We start from the raw sequence: 24,760 nt of genomic DNA, 5'->3' as shown, positions 1-24,760 counted from the left end.
CCCCTCAGAAAATCACCCCCTGTATAGAATTCTTTCCTTCTGTTCCCTGAGTAATGAATCCCTTTTTATATTGTAATCTCAGTAATAGCTTTCAATTTTTTCGAGGCCTATTTGCTGGTGATAGTATGGATTAAATCTTGTCCAATCATCAACATTTGAAACACTTCTGAAATGAGAAAATGCAATTTCATTTTGTTGATGTAATCTTTTAAACCCTTGCACTTTTAAACGCCATGAACTGTTGGTATTTAAACATTACACGACTAGGTGGAAGTTGACTTTGCCTGGAGGATAGTTCTTGGATTGCAATTTGGCTTGCTTGGATAGATGAGAAATATCACCTACCCAAATTGTAAATGTCTTGACTTTCCCTGTATTTCCTCCTTGACAGTTCCGCTCTCCAACTATAATCCTGCAGCTGGGAGTAACGAAAAGCTGCAGAACGGCACGCTCCCGAATTGCTCACTAAATTTCCTTGGTACTGAGTATCCAGGACACTCTCAAAAGTGGGAGTCACAGAAGAAATACTGGGTAAATTCAACAAAGCTGTTATTGCTAGCATGACACTTGGAATAGGAGCATGTAATATCAGAAAATCACCTTTTGAAATGGTGACTCCTTCTGTCAGTTGTCCATGCCAGGTTTTCAGCAAAACTCAGTATTAATGTTAAATTACTTCATAAACTACAGGGAAATTTAAATAAGCAGAGGAGGTGGACCATGTTGGAGGAGGTTGTGGGTGTTTTATTTTGGTAAGGAGGCAAAATTCGCTTTGGCCTCCCACTCCAATTGGTGTTTATGGCAGTTGTCATGTTGTCTGCTAGTCTAGGTCAATGATTGTTTTATAGAGCAAAAACAAACGAGGAAGTTGGAAAAATAAGAAATGGAGGATATGGTGAAGCCAAGCTAAATTCCAACTGAAAGTTTTCTACTATAACACAGATAATTTTTTTTGTAAGTGGTTAAAGTATGATAGTTGAATCTGTGCAAGGAACTATCTCCTGTAACTTTGCATTGCTACGTGTGTACTGTACAATCCAGTCTCTTGTATGTTAGAAGATCATTTTTGCTTATGAATCCCATCTGGAGAGTTTTTTTTCCTAATTCACTTCGATGAATTCCATTGTGTGTGCCAGCATTCTGCATTTTGAAATGGATGGGACTTGTAAATGCAGCCCCAAATATGCTGCATTGTTGTATGGCCTTGCCTTTCAGCTATATCCACTCCTGATAACTATCTTTATTTAATTAATTAATCCAAAGCCGATGTTCCATGGGGCTGTACAATTGGATCTAATTGCAGCTCTGTTTTTTTTCTAGTTAACAGCAGTGGAACCAATGGTGTGAGCAAGCCAACTGAGGAAGGTACCATGGCCTCTTCCATAAACCTGAATAGTACATCAGACAAAGAGACCCCATCTATCAACAGTTCTACAACCACAATTAGTCACACGGTATGTAACACTGCTGTCAGCAGCTGAATTTATTGATTTTGAGACCTGTAAACAAGAGTAATCATCTTAACAGTACAACAATATTGGTATGTGGTACATGATGACATCAGGACCATAATTTTTATGTCTTAGGTGTTGAAACCTGGTAACACAAATGTTGTTATCTCTTGGATCTTTGTGCATTTTATTGCTGGTACATGTTGGACAAGTTAAATTTATAGCTGCCTGGTCACAAATTTTGTCACAAAGTGATTAGGTAGTTGTATGGTGTCACTCAGTTCAATGGCGAGAGTGTACAATAATAACCCTGCAAGCACTCTTGTAATTCTCAAATGCATTTTGACATCAGTGAGGTAGGAAAGTGGATGAGGGGTAAACCTCCATGTTGTTGCTGTATTTATTCAAAATTACACTGTCTTGACATTGTGTTTTGAAATAGTTATGTTGGTCCCAATGCAAACCATTTTTGTATTATCAGTTTGTTGATTGCATTTATGGCAAACATTTTCTTAACATAATATTCAGTGATGTGTGGTGCAAATTGCTTAGCCCTTTGAGATGGCTGAGCACCTGTCATGCCCAAGAATATGGCTTTCTGGATGTGTGTAGTGGTCAACAATCAAATCCTCACCATTCCAGCCAAGATTGGTGAATACTGATTAGAGTAGGAATCCTTGCTAATTTACTCAGAAAATGTGAAGCTGATGTACTACTGCATCATTTTCCTAGCTGAATTTGCCAAATTCAGAACCAGAGATTAAAACTAAAGTTATTATTAATTTTCTTAGGTGCACCTTGTCTTCCCACTGATTTAACAGTTATCCAAATTGGAATGAAACATGCCTTAGAATTGGTAGAATATCGACGTGGATCAGATTTTAATGGGTGAAGGGACTAAAAATACGTTTATGCAGTCAATTAGTGAAAAGTACGTTTAACAGAACTTTGTAGGTTTTGCAGGTGTCATACTAAAGAAAGCTGATGAGCAGACCATAAATTTATACTTTTCAGTGACTTCTGAAGAATACTCTTTGGAAGAGTAGACCATAACTACAGTTATAATATTGCACTATAGGAATAATTGCCCTTTCCTTTCTCTCAAGTTTGCCTGTAGTTAATTGGAATTGAAAAGTTTTGTACAAGTCAAACCATGCATTCAAAAGTCTACCCTGTTTAGCCCACAATGGGAATTCAGAGGTAAGGTTCTGAACAACTTTCTGTTCTTACCACATTCAAAACATATCAAATTTCTGCATGAATATGAAATCCAATAAATTGTATCTAAAAATATCCAGCAGTGGTTAATAATATTACACTTGAATGAGACAAGCCAGTTCCAATAACACAAATTTCCATCTTAATTTAGCACGTGTGTTTGATTTTAAGTGCATCTTCATTTCTGTAAAGAAGTAATGGACAAGTTGTTTGGTTGATTTGGACATAGAAGTTGGTTATTTACGCTGTTGGTTATTTACACTGTTGTTAACACTTGTTACGGAAACTTATTTGTTTTGTTGTGGAATTAAAGTGATTTTTGTTTCATGAACAGCCACTCAACAGTCTAAGGTTCAAGCCACACAGCAAAAAGATAAACACAAACCATACATAGCATGCATATAACTCTTGCTGTGTTCAGTAACATCAAGAATAAGTTTAAACCTCAAACACAATATGTAGAGCAAATACATACCACGTGCAATAAAAGCAGGGTAATAATTTGCAAAAATGGATCAAAGATCAGTTTATTTTTTTATGGAGTTCTAAAAAAATGCTTTAGAGAAAATGTTGGGAAAACCATTGGACAGAACATGAAATTATATAGAATGCATTCATGTTACAAGTAAATTTGGAAAATTCGGTGCTAGTTCTGCTTCAAGTAGGAATTTGACTTTCCATACTGTATTTTTGGCAAGTTATAGGTGTACACTGATCCTCTGACATGTCCAAGCAACATGTGACAGCCATAAACTAAATAAATGTGATGCCTGATTAGATGTCAAAATCAAGGAATTTTATATGCCAGAACAGGCCAAACCTGAAATACCATGTACATTTGTGGTCACCATGAAACAAAAGGCTTGGCTTCCCCCAGAAACAGATGAATGTATCATTGACCTAAGGCACCATAAGAAGGAACAGAAGAACAAGTACCTTTTCGATGTAATTGTTTGTAATATATTGATTAATGCTAAAACAGCAAGAAGAGGTGATGAGTTTAGGATTGCAAAGAATACATTTAGGCTAAACATGTTGCTGTACAGTGTGACCAAGAGCTCAAATGGGTTTCCAGGCAGAGCAGACACTGGACAGTTTAAGGAATAGCTGGATGGTGTCATGTATGATTGTAGGGTTGCAGTTCTGGTAAAACAAAATCCAATGAGTTGGTGCATCATCTATATCTCAGCCTACATTGTAAATGCTCCATCACCTCTTTTCCTGACGAGACAATGGCTGTATTCAGCATTTTAATGCGCGCTTAATGCAATTTTCAGTAAAAATCGGCTGCTGGGTTTATCATTTGCTCCTAACTAATAGTAAATGCACATTAATATAGCTGAAATGTCCCTCTGTTACATATTTTTTGTTCTGTAGGTTTAAGTGTGCAAAATTATTTTGCTAAAACTAGGCCACAGTTTTTTTTTAAATTCCCACAATAACTCTCTGGTGGCAATTACTTAAACATCTTGGAAGCAATGCGTGTCCCTCAACTCAGTTGTTTATTTGACTCAGTACTTTAACTTGAGGCATCTAAGTGGGCAAACCCCTGGGTATAATCGAAAAAGGCCAAAATCATTAATCTGAATGCATACACAGGGCTGATTCTGGGCGAAATCCATTAACATTGTTGCTATAAGTAGATTTGTAGTTCACTAATAGAATTGTCTGTACTTGCCATGCAAGAATCTTTGTGTCTGATGAATGTTCCTTGTTATTTATAAAATTGGAGTACAATACCTCAGACCTATTACCATGTCATTTTTAGGCTGTATTCTAGCCTTTATAATGATATGAGTATGTGGTTGACAGCCTCATTTTTCTTGTGATTTGCAGAAAAGACCATTGCAGAGTGTACATATTGTGATCTTATATGCAATCTGTAGTCTTGAACAGAAACTGACTACAGGTGACCCCTGCATTATAGCCATTCAGGTTATGGAAACTTCCCCTTACAGAATTCACAAATCGTCACCCAAAAGTTTGAGATACTGAATAAAATGCACTCTCACGAAATTTGTGTGGAATAAAATAATAAATAAGCCCCACAAAATGTATTTTTTTTCAGCTTGTGTTTCTTGACACATGCGTAGATGACGTGGCTTCATTTTGTGGAAAATTGTTGATACGGCCTGTTTTCTAGGAATGCAACCCACCCCCCCCCCCCCCCCCCCCCCGCGCCCCCCCCCCCTTCCCAGTAACATGGGGGGTTGCCTGTAGTGCAATAAGCTTACTGAAATGATGCAATCTCCATTATTCTCCTATTAGCAGCTAAGAAGGAGGAACGTTCTGCAAATTATTCTCTAAATCAAAAAATCAAAGGCTATGAAAGTGTAGAATGGATTAGTTGAATATGAATGCAGCTGATTGCACATGACTGCAGAAGGTTTCGCTTGCACCTCTTTGGGTGTGCAAAAATATTTAGAAACTATAAATTGGGGATTAAACACACAATTGGATGTGTTGATCTGACGACAATGGGTGTGTGTTGGGACCCTTTCCTCAACCGGCATCGGCTTCCCCTGGTGCTCCAGTTTCGTCCCACATCCTAGAGATGTGTAGGTTGGTAGGTAATTGGCTGTTCTAAATTGCCCATAGTTAAGTGGTAGAATCTAGGGGGAGATGTTGAGATTATGGGGTGAATTTAAAAAAAATGCGATTAGGATTATTTTAAATGGGTAGTTGATGTCTGGCACAGATGCGGTTAGCTGAAGAGCTGTCTCGCTCTGTGAATATTTGCAGAAATGCTTGATAGGTTCAGTATTTTCGGCTTCATGCTACATAACAGCTGCATTAAACAAATTATGTGAAATTGGTGATGATCAATGCGAGTAATCTGTAAATTTGCTCAGTCAGTGGTCCAGATGTTTAGTATCCTGGAGATTGACCAAGATTGAGAGTCCCAACAACTGACTTCTCTATGTAATCGGACAAGTTATAATTTATTGCAGTCATAGTAATCTTGACCCTGCCTACACTTTGTATTCATTTTTGTTTGATAAACTGAACAGGCATGCTTGTTTGTGGATGTGGTAAAGTGCCCTACTCCCACAATTGCACAACTAACTCTTTTAATAAACTGGTTAGAGAGAAGTGCTTAAAGAAATCTTTTAAGACATTAACAGTTACATTTACTTTGATCAGAGTACTGTTTTTTGTTACTTAGTTGAAGGGTTCATTATTTTCAAAGTAATATGGTCCAAATTGTTGCATCTAGTCTAATTTTTTTTCCTTTTTGTTCCTAATGCCCTCTGCTGACTTGACTCATCAATGAGACCCACCTACTAACCATCTAATGTAGCTTTGAGCTAGCGTACATCTACCATGTTCCTTCCTTTCAAAATCACTATCATTGCTCACTCTGCCCTCACAATCCTGTTTTCACTCCCAAATCTCAAAGGTAATGTCAAATCGTCCCCCATCTGTCTTGCAGCTTTGTTTTCCCCCTTTGGCGTCACTGCTATCATATTGAGACTTTTCTCAATTGCTTTCACTAATTCAGTTGTAGCCAAAGCATCTCCAGCAAAGACTTCTTTTTGCAGCCCACTGATACATTGTGATGTACTTCTAATTTGTTATGTAAAATAGTGATGATGTAAGCACCATGTGTTGTGAGTCCTCTGCTGTTAGAGTTAGAATAAAATCCCTGTTCAAGGTTCTTGCGTTCTGCAATTGTTATAGATATCCTTTGATTTATGAACATATGTATATCATTTTGCTGTAATATAATTGACTCTTCTGGGTATATATCCTCAATTTATAAAGCGTTTTTGCCATAAAAGCACAATCCTTAACTTTAGGGGCAGAAGGAGAGATTATATCAAAATTAGCAATGGGGGCAATTGAAATCCCAGGTGGTACAGATGCTTCAACAGAAATTGTTATCAACAGGTCCTTTGAAGCACACTTGTTTAGGTAGACCATTGACATATTTACGCATTGAAAGAAACCTATTGACAGAATTGACTACTGGCAACATGGAAATAGACCGCTCTTGGTTGTAGCAAAGCGTTACCTCTAGAATTGGATCATTGTAATGGTATAATGGAGAAAATAGAAAAGGGTTATGCATTGTGGTGTTATAGGTCAGAATCAACAGCATGTACTACTGAGTTTGATGATCTAGAAAAAATGTGACTGTAATGGCAAGTCTTGAAATTTCAATGTGATTGATTTTGAGTATTTCAAGGACCATGCAAACCAGCATAATTTTTGTGCAGCTACTGCAATGTGGAGCTACTATTAGGCAGAAAATTTTACAAAGGAACTGAAATGTATCATGATGGTGTCTTCTCTACTAAGTGAGTATATAATGAGCTTTGGACAGCTGTTTTGGAAGAGGGTACCCTCAAGGGATGAGAAAACTGATGCAGGCTTCACAAGAACTAAAGATCGCCTTAGTCTTTTCCTTGGAGGCAATGCCAAGGGTGACTAAAAGCCTAAGCCTCTCTTAATCTACTACTAGGAGATCTTGAGGGCTCACAGGCTCTAAAGGGATATTCACAGAACAATTTTCCAGTGGATAGTGATCTGATAAAAAGCCTAGACAACAGCACTGCTCTTTCAAGACTATGTCATATAAAACAACATTGTGCAGGGAATTACCTGGACAACAAAGCTTTGCTCATTGTCGACAAGCCCGTGAACACCTGGTAAACATCAGGGATGCCACTGATAATAACCAGCATGTTTGCCCCCTGGAACCACTTTGTAGTTACAACCCATAGACCAGAAGCTGTGGTTACATTCCAGGCTTAGTACATGTAGCATGCAATGAGGCATGTTATTTCAGAGGTGATCGGTATTGACAAACTGACCGTCAGGAAATTTGGAAGGGGTACATTATCAAAGTAGCTTTAGAATACATCAGTGCCATTTGAGATGACGTAAACCATGTAACATTAAATGGTTCATGAAGAAATTATGGCCAGAATGTATGCATGACTCCCATGGGTTTACCAACCTGAAAAATCTACAAGAAGACACTGACAATTTGGCAAATGAAGTGGGGTTTAATGAAATTGACCAGAATGATGTGGTAGAGTTTGGGAAAATCACATGAGAATCAAAAATAGGCAGATGCTGGAAATCTGAAATAAAAACAGAAAATGCTAGAAACACTCAGCAGGTCAGGCAGCAGCCATGAAAGCAGGAGTTAATGCTTCTGGGTGAAAACCCCTTGTCATAACTGAAATGAATGAGAATTTGTTAGAGGTTGAACAACACAGGTCATAGGAGGAGCAAGAAGCCACCAAAATAGCATTACCACCACCAAAACTTTTGAAGGCATTCTCCCACACCGAGAAAGGAAATACGATCTTCAAAGGAGATTTCTCAACATGGAATGCATTATTAGATGTGTGCACCTATTGGCAAATGCATTGTTTTTCTGTAAGGAGCTTGAAGGATGTCCTTTGCCACCTTCCTTAACTTGCCTCTCTCTTCCCCTGCCATCACATCGACTTGTAAAGCCACCAGGGAATAAGATCAGGATTAGACTACTTGGCCACCCAAGTCTGCTCTGACAGTCAATAAGATCATGGCTGAAATGATTACTATCTTAACTCCATTTTCCTGCCTGATCGCTATCGCCTTTCACCCTTTTGCTTATTAAGAGTCTGTATCAAAGGTGATAATGCTTCCACCAGTGTTTGAGGAAGAGAGCTCTGGAGACCATCTTAGAGAGAAAAAAAATTCATGTCATCTTAAATGGATGACCCCTTGGTCCTTTCACAAAAGGAAACATTCACCCTGTCAAGACTTATGAGGATCTTGTATGTTTCAATTGGTGAGTACCCTGAAAGGGTACATTATGTTTTTAACAATTAAATCTTAAATTTAAAAAAAAATATTTTCTCAGATACTTGCATAGATGTATTTTTAGGTGTTTGTAACCTTTTTTATCAACATTCTTGAGCTGTGGAATGCAGCAAGAGATTTTACATGTGACACCCCCTCCCCCTTTCCAAAGTACAAATTTTTACTTAAAATGTTTTCCTGGAATGTAATCTCCTTTAAAATTGACAAATACTAGAACAATAAGTAGAACTTGTCAAAACCCAGCTGCATCCAAAGTCGATTTTAGGAAATATTTCAATAGTCACCAGAATTGGATTTTTAGAGTCAGAGTTATGCAGTACAGAAACAGCCCCTGTGACCCAACTCGTCCATGCCCATCAAGGTGCCTTCCTGAGCTCGTCCCATTAGCTTGCATTTGGACCATTTCCCTCTAAATCTTTCCTATCCATGTACTTGTCCAAATGTCTTTTAAACACTGTAATTGTACCTGCCTCTACCACTTCCTCTGGCATGTACCCACCACCTTCTGAATAAAAACCTGATCCTCAGGTCCCCTTTAAATCTTTCCCCTCCTCACTTTAAACCAATGTCCCTACCCAGGGGAAATATATTGTGACCTTTCACCTTATCCATGCCCCTCATGAATTTTATAAGCCTCCATAAGGTCACCCTCAGCCTGCTTTACTCCAGGGAAATCAGTCCCAGCCTGTCTAGTCTCACCTCATCACTCAAGCCCTCCAGTCCCGGCAATTTCCTTTTGAATCTTTTCTGCACCCTCTCTAACTTAATCACATCCTTCCTACAGTATGGCGACCAGAACTGCAGGTGCAGCTGTAACATGCTGTCCCAACTTCTGTACCCCATCGATGAAGGCAAGCACGCCATGTGTCTTCTTGGTACCTTGTACCTGTGTTACCACTTTCAGGGAACTATGTACTTTTAATACTAGGTCTCTTTGTTTGACAACACTCTCCAGGGCCCAGTCATTTACTGTGCAAGTCCTGCCCTGGTTTAACTTACCAGACTACATCACTGAGTTAAATTCCATCTGCCATTCCTTTGCCCACTTTCCTCATTGATCTAGAACCTATTATAACCTTAGACAACTTTTTGCACTACTACGCCACCAATGTTGGTGTCATCCACAAACTTACTAATTGTGCCACCTACATTCTCATCCAAATTGTTCATTTTAAGGGGGTGGGGGGGGGGGGGGGGGAGTGTTGTCTTTAAGACTGGTATTTTTGCCTTTTGGACACTGTGGCTTCATGGACAAGCAGCAGCTTATGGGCCCCAAAGTTGAATTGCCCAATTGTAGACTGAGTACATGAGAAGATAAAATGTAGGAGCAGGAGTAAGCCATATGATCTTAGTCCATCATAGAATACGATCATGGGTGATATGATCTAGTGTTGCCTCCATTTGCCTGTTCCATAACCCTTGACATTGTTTATAGAATAAAAATCTGCCAATTATGATTCAGCCTCCAAAAGCCCTCTGGGTCAGAGGATTTGGAAGATACATGACCTTCTCAGGAAAGCAACTCATCCTTATTTCTATCTTCAGTGAGTAACTTTTTGAGAAATAATGCCCCTAACTTAAGGAACATCTTCTCAAAACTACCTTGTCAAGCTGCTGGAGAATTTTGTATACAAGTCTCTAGTTTCCATAAGTCAATAAAAGTGAGACAGGCAAATTCCATATATTAGTGTTTGCTTACGAGTCAACAGCACTGGTTTATAAGGATGTACTGACTGATTTTAAAGTGACAGTAAAACAAGGAAGACGATGAATCTGCAAATAGTGGAACAAACTGAGAGTGAAAGTATAAACAGGGCTTCGTTCTAATGGGAATAGAAAACAAATGGTGACTCAAACACAAACGAGCTTCATAGGCAGATGGGGCTGTATAGCGATCCATGTGAATCATTCGCATCCTACCTGGAGAGGATGGAAACGTTTCTTCTGATTGATGATCTTGAAATGGAAGACAGTACTGAAAATATGCAGCAATTGAATACGTTGGGAGGCAATATTACTTACGGAAATTGGGTCTGAAGTGTCACACACTCATTAACCTAGTAGCTTTGAGAAAAGACAAATAAATCTCTTTTACAGAGATATTTCAGAGCTTGGAAGAACACCAACACACGACTGCTGGAGGTAATAAAATGCTGTAAGGTTGGCATATGCATGAAAAGCTGGGAGAAATCATGAGTGATTACACAGTAACAATCAAAAACCTACTTTGGATTGTACTCAGGTGCATGTGTGGTCTGAGAAACAAAGAATCTAGTCAAAGCTGTTAATGCACAAAAAGCCTTGCAATCCTACATAACCTATCAACTGCAAGTTCCATGGAGATGGCAGCTAGGAATGCCACAGATGTAATGGTAGCTAACAGTTAAAGGGCAATTCCCAAAGCTTTAGTCCAGCAGTGTTAACAACATCATGTGACTATAAATGATACGAGTCATTCTTATGGATGTACTAGCAGTCATTCCTCACACAGCTATAAAAGGCCCAAACACTACTCATGTCAAAAGAAAGTAAAATGTAACTTTAGACAACAGGCAGGAGTGTAGTCCCCAATGCAATATCATTGCAAAGAGAATACATCTCTCCTAACTCTCAAAAAGGGAATCTATATAATATTACAACTAAGTGGAAGTGACGCAAAATTTACTTTACATTTTGTTACCACAAGTAACCATTGTGATAGACAACATGACCAAATGAATCACAGTCCTGATTGAAGGGAAGCTAATAGAGATGCAGATTACCTGGTCTGCAAACTGTTCCATGATGGGAAGAATACGTATGATGTGCGGTTTAATCAACTACCCTTAATGAGGAACAAAGTCTTATTACTTATTTAGTTCAGGTTTGGAAATCTTGTGACAGTTGCAGTATATTAGTGTGAGCAATGGCCAGTATCTTGAGCTATTAATAATTGTAGTGAATGACACTGGGTGTTGAACGATAGATAGTAGGCAAACATTAGTTAACAAGGTAAACAATTGATGGCTGAAGTATTTGTTACTGTATCAATTCCTACATGAATTATCTGACCTTGATCATGAAACTCTGATTTTTTGCACAGCAACTTCTGGATGAGGATTTCCTGCTAAGAGCCAATGAGATTGAATGAGCAACTTGGCAAGTTGTAGTATTAAAGCAAGTCTGTGAATCTACTTTGAAAGAGTGGAGTAGCCTGGACAGGTGTTCAAATGAAACTTTACAGCCAGGTTTTAATTATCAACCAACTAAAACAGTTTAAAATGAGGGATATCAAGTTATCGTTCCAGGTGTTCTTGGGAAAAGGGTTACAGACGAGCTAAATACACTGGAATGGTCAAAAGTGATGCAGGGATTTTGTATCAAAGAGTTGGAGGAATTTGTGTCTGTGTGAATAGCTTACCAATAACGCAGAGCAATACTACCTAAGACATCATTGCAACAATGGAAATGACCAATTCAACCATTCCAATGAATTCATGTTGATTTATGGCAAAAGGTAATGATGATTTGCTTGTGCTTATTGATATGCACTCAAAACTGACGTCCGACATGGAGGTTACTCATACAACAGCAGAATGTACCTTTGGAAGAGTTAAGATGTATCTTTGCTAGGCATGAATTAGTGCGTGGTGGTGGACTGCATTCACCTTGCATTTACATGAGTTTTATGCACAACTCATCCTAGAGTTATATGGTGTTGAAACTGGCCCTTCAGCCCACCAAGTTTATGCTGACCATCAAATACCCTTTAATCCTACACTATCCAGATTCTAGCATTCACTTGCGTAACTAGTGGCAGTTTACAGTAGCCAATTACCCTATCGTCCTAGATGTCTTTGGGGGTATGGGAGGGAACCAGAGCAACCCATGTGGTCATAGGGAGAATGTGCAAGTATGCAAAGAGGTCAAAAAACCAACTGCTTGAGGAACTCAGCAGGTCAGGCAGCATCTGTGGAGGCAAAGGGATGGTCAATGTTTTGGATCAAGATCCTGCATCAGACTTGAAACACTGATCATCCCTTTGACTGGCTGAGTTCCTCCAGCAGTTTGTATTTTGCTCCAGATTCCAGCATCTGCAGTCCCTTGTGGCACCAGAGGTCAAGATGGGATCCAGGTAGTTGGAACTGTGAGATAGCAGTTCTTCTAGCTGCCCCACTGTGCTACCCAGTGAGGCATCAGAGAGATCTGTACCTACATTAAAAGAAACCCTGAATGAGCAAGCATTCTAAAATTGAACTAGCTTCATGATGAATCTGTGACTGGCAAACTATTTGCTTAAATCTATACAATTCCATACTTCAGTACTTTATTTCGACAGACTTGCTAATGCATCGTTATCTTTGTACACAATTGAACAGCCTGATTTAAAGGGCAGAAGGAGGGGCAGCAACTGAAGCAGGAGGCAGTGTTTTAAGGAAACAAAAGCAGTTTCAACTGACTGGAGAGTTGGTCAACAGCCCAGTGGGCAAATGTGAGACTACTAATGAGATCTGTGAAGTAGTCTTAAATCTCTAATCTGAAATGATATTTAGTTTGCCGACATGATGCCAAATGTAATGGCCATGTATATCAAATGCTCACTGTAGGACAACACCTGAAGACACTGAGATAAAGTATGATGGTAAATCTATTCCTGATGTTGATACAGTGTCAACTACTTTTCAGTGGTCTCAGAATAGTCAAGCAGATGCACATTCCTCAGTATAAAACCAGAAGCAAGTACACAATTGAGTCAAACCAAGGAAGTCCATCAGTGGACTGAATCTATGATGGCTGTGTTTTCACGTATTTTCTTCAAAGGACGAAAGCAGTCTGCTGTATTTGTATGCAGTTATTTAATAATCCATGTGTTCAGAGAATGGACTGATGTCTATACATAATACAAGAAATGTGTGTGAAGATCTGTAAATATAGTGAGTTCCTTTCTGTTAGAATAAATGCTCTATTGAAAGCTCCTGTGTCTGGAGTTATTAAAATAAGTAGAACTTAACCAAAACCCCAGCAGCAAGGTTTGTTAGGATGGATTATACTGTAGTGACTGGCAAAGAAATATTCTTGACCTTCAAAGAGGTCATCTGAAGGCCTTCATTTTCCTTACCACCAATTCCATTCCTATCTCTATCCACTCTTTAAGGCAAAACCACAGTATTCACAAAGGTGACATTAACGGTGGGAGTTTCTAATTCCTATTTTCTCTCAATAAGTAATGGCCCCCAACTCTGTTCTTACCTCTAATAGGGATTCAATCCCACATTCATATTACTGTCATCTCCAAATTCAATTTTTTGATGCTTGCCCAACTACTCACTCCATCTTCCCCACTCTTGTTAGAAATTCCCCTGCAGTAAATCCCACCCCTGTCACCTCTGCCTTTTGTGATTTACATGGGCTTCCAGTCCCAATATAACAAATTTAAAATTTTCAAAATTTAAATCCCTCTCTATCAAATAATCTCCAACCTTACAGCCAAGAAGTATCCATTCACAGTTCTGGTTTAGATCGTTCATATACTTTTTCCTCTTTTTAAGACCTTTGAAAAAAGTTTTAGGGCACTTCTATTCATCTATTTGGCTCAGAATGTCTTATTTCATTTTTTTATCTGGATCATTTTGGGAACATTCTTCTGCTCTAAAGCTGTCACTTTAATGTAAAGTTACTTTCTAGTCTTATGGGAGCCTAAAACATTACCTTTGGTTTTTGGTGTTTTGAAAGTCAGGCTGATGAACTGGAACCATATTTCATCATTATACATATAGACACCATCCAGAGTTAACGGGTGACATATTGTTGGCAGCATTTGATGAGGAATAAGAGGGATCCAATGATGGTTACTTTAGCACATGAAAGATGTGAAAGACCCTAAATAGATGTGAGATTTGTTTTTATTTCCTTTTGAATGCCTTACGGGTCAAAGAGAATAAAAATGAATGGTGTCCTGCAGTCACTGTTTCAGAGGTTACTATTTGTCTTTGACCAAAAGGGTCTCTGATTTGGGTAGGGTAGAACCTAAATGGAAAGAATCCAATATTATCATAGAAATGTACGGCACAGAAATGGGCCCTTTCTATCCACCTCGCCCATGCCGACTCTGATGCCTATCTACGCTAATCCCATTTGCCTGCATTAGTCCCATATCCCTCTTCTTTTTGTATCAAAGTGCCATACAACAGTGCTTTAAACATTGTAATTGTATCTAGAAGAGGATGGATCAGAGCTAGGAAATGATAACAATTTAAAAGACTAAGAAACTCTAAGGAAAGGTGATTTAAAAATTAATTTGAAGAGAACACCTTAGTGGATTTTTGAGCAGCAGTTGATGAAAACAATCTTAAGAGGGCAAGTATAGTGCCTGAACAAAAGAAGTAATTAATAACATTGTTCAGCAAGCACTGAAGAAAAATGATTGTCGTCACAAATGAGGATGATATTAAAGATAGAATACATGGATCTTTTGAAATAAATTTAGAAAGGACAATGAGATAAAAATAAAGTTGCAGGGCAATTTTAGAATATAGTAGAGAACAAGAGGAAGAATGAGAGATGGGGAATTGAAGAACAAAAACATGTAAACAGGGCACTGTTATATTGAAAATATGATTAGGAGCTCAAGCACAATCAAGCTTCTTTGTTACAGTTGTCTTCCATCTTGATCAAATGGTGCTTGGAAGATTTTGTATATTTCCCCAAAAAACAACAGTTGAGGCATTTAGTTCCCAGACTCTTTTACCCTGCAGCTTTTTGCCCTGTTCAATACCCTTTTCCTTTTATTTCTTTTTTCTGACTGAGAGATTGACGGCGTTGCTTGAGGATTGGTTGGAGAAGTTGTAAGTCATCCAGTTGCAGATATTTGAACAGGTCACCATCAGGGCAGGGTTTATCTTGAGCTGGAACGTGACTGAGAAGCCGATTGAGAGCTGGAATATAGAGCAGAAGGATCCATAACTAGAAATCGTAGCATTAATAGTGGGAGGAACCACAGCCAAGCCAATCCTGTCCTTGTCCGATGACCACAAATGCACTTTCTAGCAAGTCACTGGATAATGATCAGGAGTGGGAACCGTGGCTGATTTATTTTTTTCTCTCCTCCCTAGCCTAGGGGCACTAAGGCCAATTGGAGAACCTGATGCAGCTAACTCAGGATAGACCAGGGATCGAACCTGGATCATCTTTGCTTTATGGCTCAGTTCCACACTGGGCACTAGTTTGCCAACTGAGCCATCGGTGGAGCGATATCTTAAACTTTGGTATGCAACTGTTTGTATGTTGAGGTTGACCAAATAAGGAAGATTGTAACATTCCTCTGTCTGTAAAAGTTCCTATTTATGTGCATATTAAATGTTTTCAGTCATACTAATGGTAGACTTTCGAGGTGATCATCCTTTCTGTTTGGCATGGTACCCTGAAATGTTCTTTGAAAAGTTTACTTTGTATATAAATCCTTATTGCCTGAATATTTGGGTTGAGATGGTATACAGAGTTTACTTAAAAATGATCTCTCCACATTTCCAGGAGAATACAAAATTAGCAGTCCCATCAGAGACCAAGAGCAGCTGTGAAGTAGATGAGAAGAAAGAGGAGGAGGATAGCAAGGAGCAGCCTGAGCAGCTTGAGGAGCAGACGAACTTCGTATTTGGGGAAAATCTTCGAAACAGAGTGAAGGTTCATGTTATTACAATATTGAAAATTCTCCATGTGCTGTTCAATGACCTTTAGTGTGGTCTTACACGAACAGTTATTCTTTGGGTTAATTATAACTAAAGCAGTACATTATCTGCTTGAAACCTTTACTATTGCTTGATAGATGAGGAAAAATAGTGATATAAGAGTTGGTATGTATGAACAGTATATATCTAATGCTATACTGAGAATCTAGTGGAAGCTTACTATATGGAAATAAAGCATCTGTTATGTCTGAAGAATGAACTAAATGGGGGGGAGAAATGGAGAGAAATTAGGTTACAGTGAATAACAAGAGAAAACTTTACAGTGTGAAGATAATCTTGAAAATGGATGGTAGCCATAAATCATGTGGGGAAAAAATGAAAATTCAGGATAACCTGAGAAATAAACAACAATAAGTTAAGGAAAGAAAAATGATTCAGTAGTGGAGTTTGTGAAAGATTCTTACTGCATTGAATAGAGTTCTGAACTTTCTTCTAGAATTAATATGTTAGCTGTAACACTGGAAGTGAATGAGTTTGTGTGGTGTTGGAAAACAGGTTTATTTTTTTTGTTGTCATTTCTTATTTTAAAGAGATTTACTTTTCTTGGTCCTAACCCTATTCTCTGCTTTAATTATAAACACTGAATAAAAACAAAATAAAACAGAAAAGCGCAATATATAGAACAACTTTTACTCAGCGAGAAGTTTGAGCTTGTTTCACCTTTTGATCTGTTTCCATGTTTGGGCAATTTCTGCTTCATGTAACTTGGCAAAGAAAAGTCTATCCTTTTCAATCTATGTGTATACATTTTTGTGGCAAGCTGGGAGTCACTGGTAAAGCAAACGTTTATTGTGTATCCTCAATTGTCCTTGAGAACGTGGTGGTATGCTACAATCTTGAACTGCTCTATCTTTTTGAAGAAAGCACTTCCACAGTGCTATTGGGTAGGAAGTTCCAGGATGTGGACCCAAAAACGATGAAGATACAGCAATGTATTTCTAACTCAGGATGATGTATGACTTGAAGGGGAACCTGTTGGTAGTGTGTTTCTGTGCACCTGCTGCCCTTGACCTGCTGAGTGGTAGAGGTTGCAGGTTTGGAGGAACGCTGTTGGAGTATCCTAGACAAGTATAATCAGTGCATCTTATAGTGGCGCATACTTCAGCCACTCTCTACCTGTGGTGTAGAGAATGAACATTAAGATTGGTTAATAGAATGTCAATCACATGGGCGATCTTTGTCCTGCGTGGTGCTGAGCTTCTTGAGGGCTGTTGCCGCTGCATTCATTCAGGTGAATGGAGAGCACTCTATCAAACTCTGATTTGTGCTGCATAGATTGGGGAAAGGCTTTGGGGTATCCGAAATCGAGTCATTTGCCACAGGATACCCGGGCTCTAACCTGTTGTTGTAGCTGTGGAATTTATATGACTGACCCAGTTGAGTTTCTGGTCATTGATGAGCACCATAGATGTCGACTGTGGGGGACTCAGCAACATTAATGCCAATGAATGTCAAGGGTAGGTGACTAGACTCTCCGTTGTTGGACCTGGTCATTACCTGGCATTTTGTCATTTGTATGTTACTTGCTGCTTATCAGCTCATGCCTGAATGTTGTCTAGGTCTTGCTGCATGCATGGATTGTTTCATTTGCAGAGGAAGTGCGAATGGAATTTAATATTGTGCAATCATCAACAAACGTTAATGGAAGGAAGATCACTTATGAAGCAGCTGAAGATGGTTGGGCCTGGGACACCACTTGAGGAATTCCTTAGGGTGATGTCCTGGGACTAGGGTGATTGACCTCCAAAAGCCACCACCATTTTCCATTGTACAAAGTATGACTCCAACTATTGGATTGTTTTCTCCGTGATGCCCATTGACTTCAGCTTTTACTGGTATTTCCTGATGCTACTCTTGGTTAAATGTTGTTTTGATGTCAAGGGCGGTCAGTCTCATTTCAGCTCTGGAACTTTGCTTGTTCATTCATGTTTAGACCTAGGTCTGGATGAGGTCCAGAACTGAATGTTTATTACAAAATCGAAACTGGACGTCAGTGAGCGGATTTCCAATTAAGTGCAGCTTGATAACTGATGACACCTTCTGTTTTACTTATGATTGGGAGTAGACTGATTCGTCTAAAGTTAATCTGATTGAATTTGTCCTATGTTTTGTGAACAGGATTTTCCACATAGTTGAATAGATGCCAGTGTTGTAATCGTATTGGAAGTTTGTCTAAAGGTGCAGATAGTTTTAGAGTACAGGTCTTCAGGAGTGCAAATATTCACTACTGCTGATCCGGCCCCACAGCTGATGCCAGTCCAGCCCCACAGCCTTTCTTGTATCCAGTGCTCTTATCTGTTTCTTGATATCACATGGAGTGAATCAAATTGGCTGAAGATTGACATATTGAGCACAAGCTTTTTAGTCACTGCTTGAAGCAAATTGGACTCTTGAATTGACAGCCAGAACTAATTAAGAGACATAACTTGAAAATTATCTTACAAAGCTGCATCATCAGAAATACCAATCAAATTCTCTGTTGAGCTCATTGAAATGTTGACTTTTCCTGAATAGTTATCTGAAAATGGACTTCAAATTTAGGAAAAACACATTCATCTGTCTTTCAGGAAAGTATTCTTCCAATCGCATGTGCAGTTGTGACATTTCCTTCATTATATCTGTAACTTCCAGGGGTGACATTCTAAATTAGTCAATTATTGTCACTCATGTCAGGAATATAATTATCGCATCTTGCGTAATGTAATTACCCAAAATGGAGAGCTTTTAGATAAAGCCAGGTACTGTTTCTTTTCAATGGTAATACAGTTCTTCCTTTGCAAAGGAAGGTTAAGTTGATTGAGCTCGTTGAATATGTCTTGTAATCAATCAAAACACAAAATCATTGGCTGAGCAAGTGAAGTGATGAGTACCAGTCAATCAAAAGTCTGAAACATTCTTTCTTTAGTTTGCAGACTCTTGCCAGAACTGAAACCTACTACGTAAAACTAAATTAGATTCTACAAACTTCCTATCTATTTACATAACACTAGGCTGACGACATTTTTACTGCAGCAGAGAACACATCTGACCACTATCATGTCATTACATTTGCAGCAAGTGATTCCCTGTGAATGCAGCAATGGTAAACTTCTTGGTGAGATCCTTTCTCAGTCTTGTCTTGCAGAATGATGGCTCAACTACATTACACTGGACAACAGACTCTATACATCTGTGATAGCCAGTGTTTGAAGAGTAATGTTCTATACAGATAGGGTTGATGGTGTTTAGTACTTTAGTCAAGCACCACCAAACAGAGACCTGGTGGGATATTTGGACTCAGCATTAAAATATTGTAATTAATATCACAGGATGAAATTGCAGAGGTTGTAAAGTGATTTTGGACATTGAACAAAAGGATTGTACGTTTTTCATTTCTGAATTACTTATGGTCATTGGTAGAATTAGTGGACGTGGTCAAGTAAATAATTGGATAGTAGCGTCATTTGATTCTTTAGTCAGGAATGTCATTTTGGTGTAGATCTTAGTGGAACCTATAGAATGCATCTAAAAACAAGCTATGGTTATGAATAAGTAACCTTCAAATTATGTACTAATAAAGTGCATCAAAAATAACACCATTTCTAAGGGTATCCCTGCCTCATAAATTTATTCATCCAGCATTTAGGAACTAAAAGTTCTAAAAACGATCAGCTTCTTATGCAAAAAACAGCCATTAGAATCAAATAGCTTTTATTGAAATAACATAATTAATTTGCTCCAGGTGGATTCTAAATTACTTGGTATATGTGAAAGTGAGATTGTGGGAACATTGGACCAGGATTTTGCTGTTTAAAGTATATTCTAATTCAGGAACAGGAAAGGGTTAAAAGGAAGTTTTACATCAAATAATCTAATCTTCATTTGCCTCCGGAATCCATGATGTGTTCAAACCAAGAACTCCGAGAAGGACTGGAGAGACTTAGGGCTTGATTAATGTAGTTGATTTGTTTGATCAGTGTATAGACAAAAGGAAAGCAATGGATGATTAATTTATGGAATGACACTGACCTGATGATTTAAGAAGCTTGCTTTCAACAAAAACAATGATCATGACTCTTGATATATAAAGGTGAGTAATGAGGTGACAGATGATGTATGAAAAATATCAGTAAGATGAAAAAAAACAAGGAACATGAATGTAGTTCATTCAAGCTGTCCCTATTCATCTTGGGATGCACCGAAGGTCTATGAGTATCTCTAGGTCACTGTGAAGTAAGCTGATGCTTTATATGTTAACTCTTTATCAGAAATCAAGGACTGCACTGATAACTCCTTTTGTATTTCTGTGATTGTTTAAATACTTTCCGATTCTTCTTTATACTTATCACATTTTACTTTTTGTCTGTGTATCTTTCCTGTATCTTTCAATGACTCTCAAATCCCCTTATGACTTGAGAGCAATTATTTTCTCTAGTACACAAAGCAAAACACCATAAAGTATGTAGGAATTTATTCCTGTTTGTAAACTTACTTGATATACTTCTGAGAAGTCTTGACAGCCTAGATACAGAAAGGATGTTTCCTCTTGTGGGAAAATCTAGGGGTTGCCTATTTAAGACAGATGAGGTTTTTTTAATTTCAAAAAGATGTGAGTCTTTGGAACAGTCTTCCTAAAAGGGCTGTGGAAATGTAGTCTTGGATTTTTTTTTTGTATGATAGAGGTAAATAGATTATAGATGAGTAATGATAGGAAAGGTTACTAGGCTAGACAGGAATTGAGGCTGCATTTGGATCAGGTAGGATCTTATTGAATGACAGATCAGGCTAAGGGGCTGTTCCTAATTCATGTGTTCATATGTTCTTGAATGACAGATCAGGCCAAGGGGCTGTTCCTAATTCATGTGTTCATATGTTCTTTGAAGAAACTTTGAAATGATTCATTAAAGATTTTTTAGTGAGGTGGGCTAACAGTCTTGTCCCTGACAATTTGTTTACTCTAATAAGACATTTTTATACTAGATGGTATGAAGGGATATCTACTTGTTCAAAGTGTGTTAAAATTACATAAAACGTACAGCTATTTACCTCAAGCCTACATAAATATTTCTACTCCACATGCACATCCATCTTTTTTATTATGAGGGAAAAGACAATACGGGTGTTCCCAAACAGGAAACCATGGATGAACCAAGAGATCCACTCCCTACTGAAGGAGAGGACTGCTGCACACAAATCTGGTGGACCTGATCTGTACAAGAAATCAAGGTACCAGGGATGCTAAGAGGCAATACCGACTCAAAATAGAATCCCTGACCAGCTGTCAGTTATGGCAGGGCTTACACGCCATAACAGGCTACAAGACGAAGTCGGGCTGCATAGCTAACAACAGCACATCCCTTCCGGATGAACTTAACGTATTCTATGCGCGTTTTGAACAGAACGGAAGTGGATTGTCACCATCCACCCTGACAGCCACCAATGAAGCTGAACCTGTGATCACAGTGGAGGACGTAAGATCAGTCTTCCGGAGAGTGAACACGAGGGAAGCACCTGGCCCAGATGGTACCCCTGCCATGTGCTCAGATCTTGTGCTGATCAGCTGGCAGAAGTATTTGCGGACATATTCAACCTCTCCCTGCTTCAAGCTCAGGTTCCTACCTGTTTTAAGAAGACCACCATCATCCTGGTACCGAAGAAAAGCAAGGTAACATGCCTCAATGACTACCGACCAGTGGCTCTGACATCCACCACCATGAAGTGCTTTGAGAGGTTGGTCATGGCACGCATCAACTCTAGCCTACCAGACAACCTGGACCCATCACAATTTGCCTATCACCGAAACAGGTCTACAGCGGATGCCATCTCCCTGGCCCTACACTCAACTCTGGAGCATCTGGACAGTAAAGCCACCTACATTAGACTATTCTTTATTGACTACAGCTCTGCCTTCAATACAATAATCCCAAGTAAGCTTGTCACCAAACTCCTGAGACCTAGGACTCAACACCTCCCTCTGTAACTGGATCCTTGACTTTCTACCAAACAGAACGCAATCAGTGAGGATAGGCAGCAATACCTCCGGCACAATTATTCTCAACACTGGTGCTCCACAAGGCTGCGTCCTCAGCCCTCTACTCCCTATACACTCGTGACTGTGTGGCCAGATTCTGCTCTAACTCCATCTACAAGTTTGCAGATGATACCACTGTTGTAGGCCATATTTCAAACAGCTATGAGTCGGAGTACAGGAAGGAGATAGAGAGCTTAGTGGAATGGTGTCATGACAACAACCTTGCCCTCAATGTCAACAAAACCAAAGAGCTGGTCATTGACTTCAGGAAAGGGGGCAGTGTACATGCACCTGTCTACATCAATGGTGCTGAGGTCGAGAGGGTTGACAGCTTCAAGTTCCTGGGAGTGAACATCACCAACAGCCTGTCCTGGTCAAATCACGTAGAAGCCACGGCCAAGAAAGCTCACCAGCGCCTTTACTTCCTCAGAAGGCTAAAGAAATTTGGTTTGTCCCCTTTGACTCTCATCAGCTTTTACCAATGCACCATAGAAAGTATCCTATCTTGATGTATCACGGCTTGGTACGGCAACTGCTCTGCCCAGGACCGCATGAAACTGCAGAGAGTTGTGGACGCAGCCCAGTGCATTACAGACACTAGCCTCCCCTCCTTGGACTCTGTCTTTACCTCTCGTTGTTTTGGTGTAGCAGCCAGCATAATCAAAGACCCCACCCACCCGGGAAATTTTCTCTTCTCTCCTCTTCCATTGGGTAGAAGATACAGGAGCCTGAAGGCACGTACCACCAGACTTAAGGACAGCTTCTACCCACTGTGATAAGACTATTGAAGAGTTCCCTTATACAGTGAGATGGACTATGACTTCACGATCTACGTTGTTGTGACCTCGCACCTTATTGCACTGCACTTTCTCTGTAGCTGTGACACTTTACTCTGTACTATTGTTGTTTTTACCTGTACTACCTCAATGCACTCTGTACTGACTCAGTGTAACTGCACTGTGTAATGAATTGACCTGTACGATCGGTTTGTAAGACAAGCTTTTCACTGTACCTCGGTACAAGTGACAATAATAAACCAATACCAATTTCATTGAAAAGAGCAGTAATGAAAATTATGTGGGGAAGTGTTGGGTGATTTAAGAAGGAAGGGTTTGTTTGGACTTTCTGCTCCTAAAATATTTGCTCTTGCTAAAAATGATTCATAGCCATAAATTTTGCACACTATGCCGTCAACTTCTTCCAAAGACTCCATATCGTAAAAAGGAAAATGAGTATCATATAGAATATATTTTTGTAATTTTGCATCCACAATATGTCACAGCAAAGGCTGGGTAAATGTAATTGTTGGGGAATTGTATTGTAAACTTACATCTATGAGGTACTGTGCTGTAGCTTGTGCATGCATTTTTATATTTGTGATCTTTTGCAGATTGTGGAAGGCAGTGACATTTCAGGTGATATGAAGGAAAGTTCTATGGATGGAGAAGCATTGCCAGCAACCAACTACTTTCTCCAGTACATAAAGCAAAATACTACAAAGTAAGTGCTTTAATCCATTCTTTCACTTTAGTTCTGTGGTGTTTGATGAGGCCAGTGTGAATTTGTTGATTCTACTGCAGGAGGGGCAGATAGGATTTGACAAGGTGAGTGAATGGATGGTGTGGGAGACGGTGGAAGGAGCATACTGTTTTCACTGGAATTCCTTGTGCTTCTGACAAAGAGACGAGATTCTCAGTCCTATCTCACCTGCTCCTCCATTCTGAATGATCATGGGCCAGGAATTCCGGTGAGTCAATGATGCTGCACTCTTTTCCAAAGGCACCTCAAGGACTTCATTGAAGCATTTTCTCTTCCTTTCTTCTAATCCCTTGTCGTGGCAATGCTTGAAATAAGGTGCCTGGTGTGTGAACAATGTGGGCTGCCCGTTGGAGCTGGCTGAGCATAATTGGAGCCTCAGTACTGGAGGTATTGCTCTGGGAGAGGATGCTGATGTTGGTTCACTTGCTGTGCTGGTGAATTTAAAGGATTTTGTGGGGAAGCATTGGTGGTACTTTTCTAGTGCTTTGGGGTGCTTGCTGTTGGGACACAATATCTTGAGGCATACAGGAAGGTGAGAATCTCTCTTGCCCAGTGGACCTTGGGCTTTTTAAAAAAATTTTATTTACAGCGTGGTAACAGGCCCTTCCGGCCCAACAAGTCTGTGCCGCCCGTTTTAAACCCCCAAATTAACCTACCCGTATGTCTTTAGAATGTGGGGGGAAACCGGAGCACTCTGAGGAAACCCACGCAGACACGGGAGAACGCACAAACTCCTTACAGACAGTGACGGGAATCGAACCCCGATTGCTGGCGCTGTAATAGCGTTGCGCTAACCGCTACACTACCGTGCCGCCCTTTGTTAAGATTTTGAACTTTGAATACTCTGTTTCTCAGACAGTCAGTTGCTATGCTGGTATACTGGTGGTGGTATTGAATTTTCATTATCAATATCAGGTAGCTGCTGAGATATGCAAAGTCCACATTTTGCAGGTTCTCATTGTTTAGAATGAGGATCAGGACTTGTATGTCGTGATATT

The 24,760-nt window shown here is 39.4% G+C and overlaps 1 protein-coding gene across 8 annotated transcripts in view; it reads left to right on the top strand.

Annotated features, from left to right (window-relative positions):
• ranbp3b (RAN binding protein 3b) overlaps positions 1-24,760 on the top strand; it is an 89,813-nt gene that overhangs the window by 41,968 nt on the left and 23,085 nt on the right. For 5 of the 8 annotated variants that reach the window (XM_052038178.1, XM_052038181.1, XM_052038179.1 and 2 more), the window contains 3 exons: positions 1,321-1,454; positions 15,999-16,148; positions 23,614-23,723. In XM_052038178.1, coding sequence (XP_051894138.1) covers positions 1,321-1,454; positions 15,999-16,148; positions 23,614-23,723 — 394 coding nt within the window. The remainder of the gene's footprint in view (positions 1-1,320; positions 1,455-15,998; positions 16,149-23,613; positions 23,724-24,760) is intronic. The other 3 variants (XM_052038182.1, XM_052038183.1, XM_052038180.1) reach the window with 1 other exon arrangement.

The sequence above is a fragment of the Pristis pectinata genome, chromosome 24 (assembly GCF_009764475.1).
Source record: "Pristis pectinata isolate sPriPec2 chromosome 24, sPriPec2.1.pri, whole genome shotgun sequence".
NCBI lineage: Eukaryota > Metazoa > Chordata > Chondrichthyes > Rhinopristiformes > Pristidae > Pristis > Pristis pectinata.
This window is presented reverse-complemented; position numbering and strand designations above follow the sequence as displayed.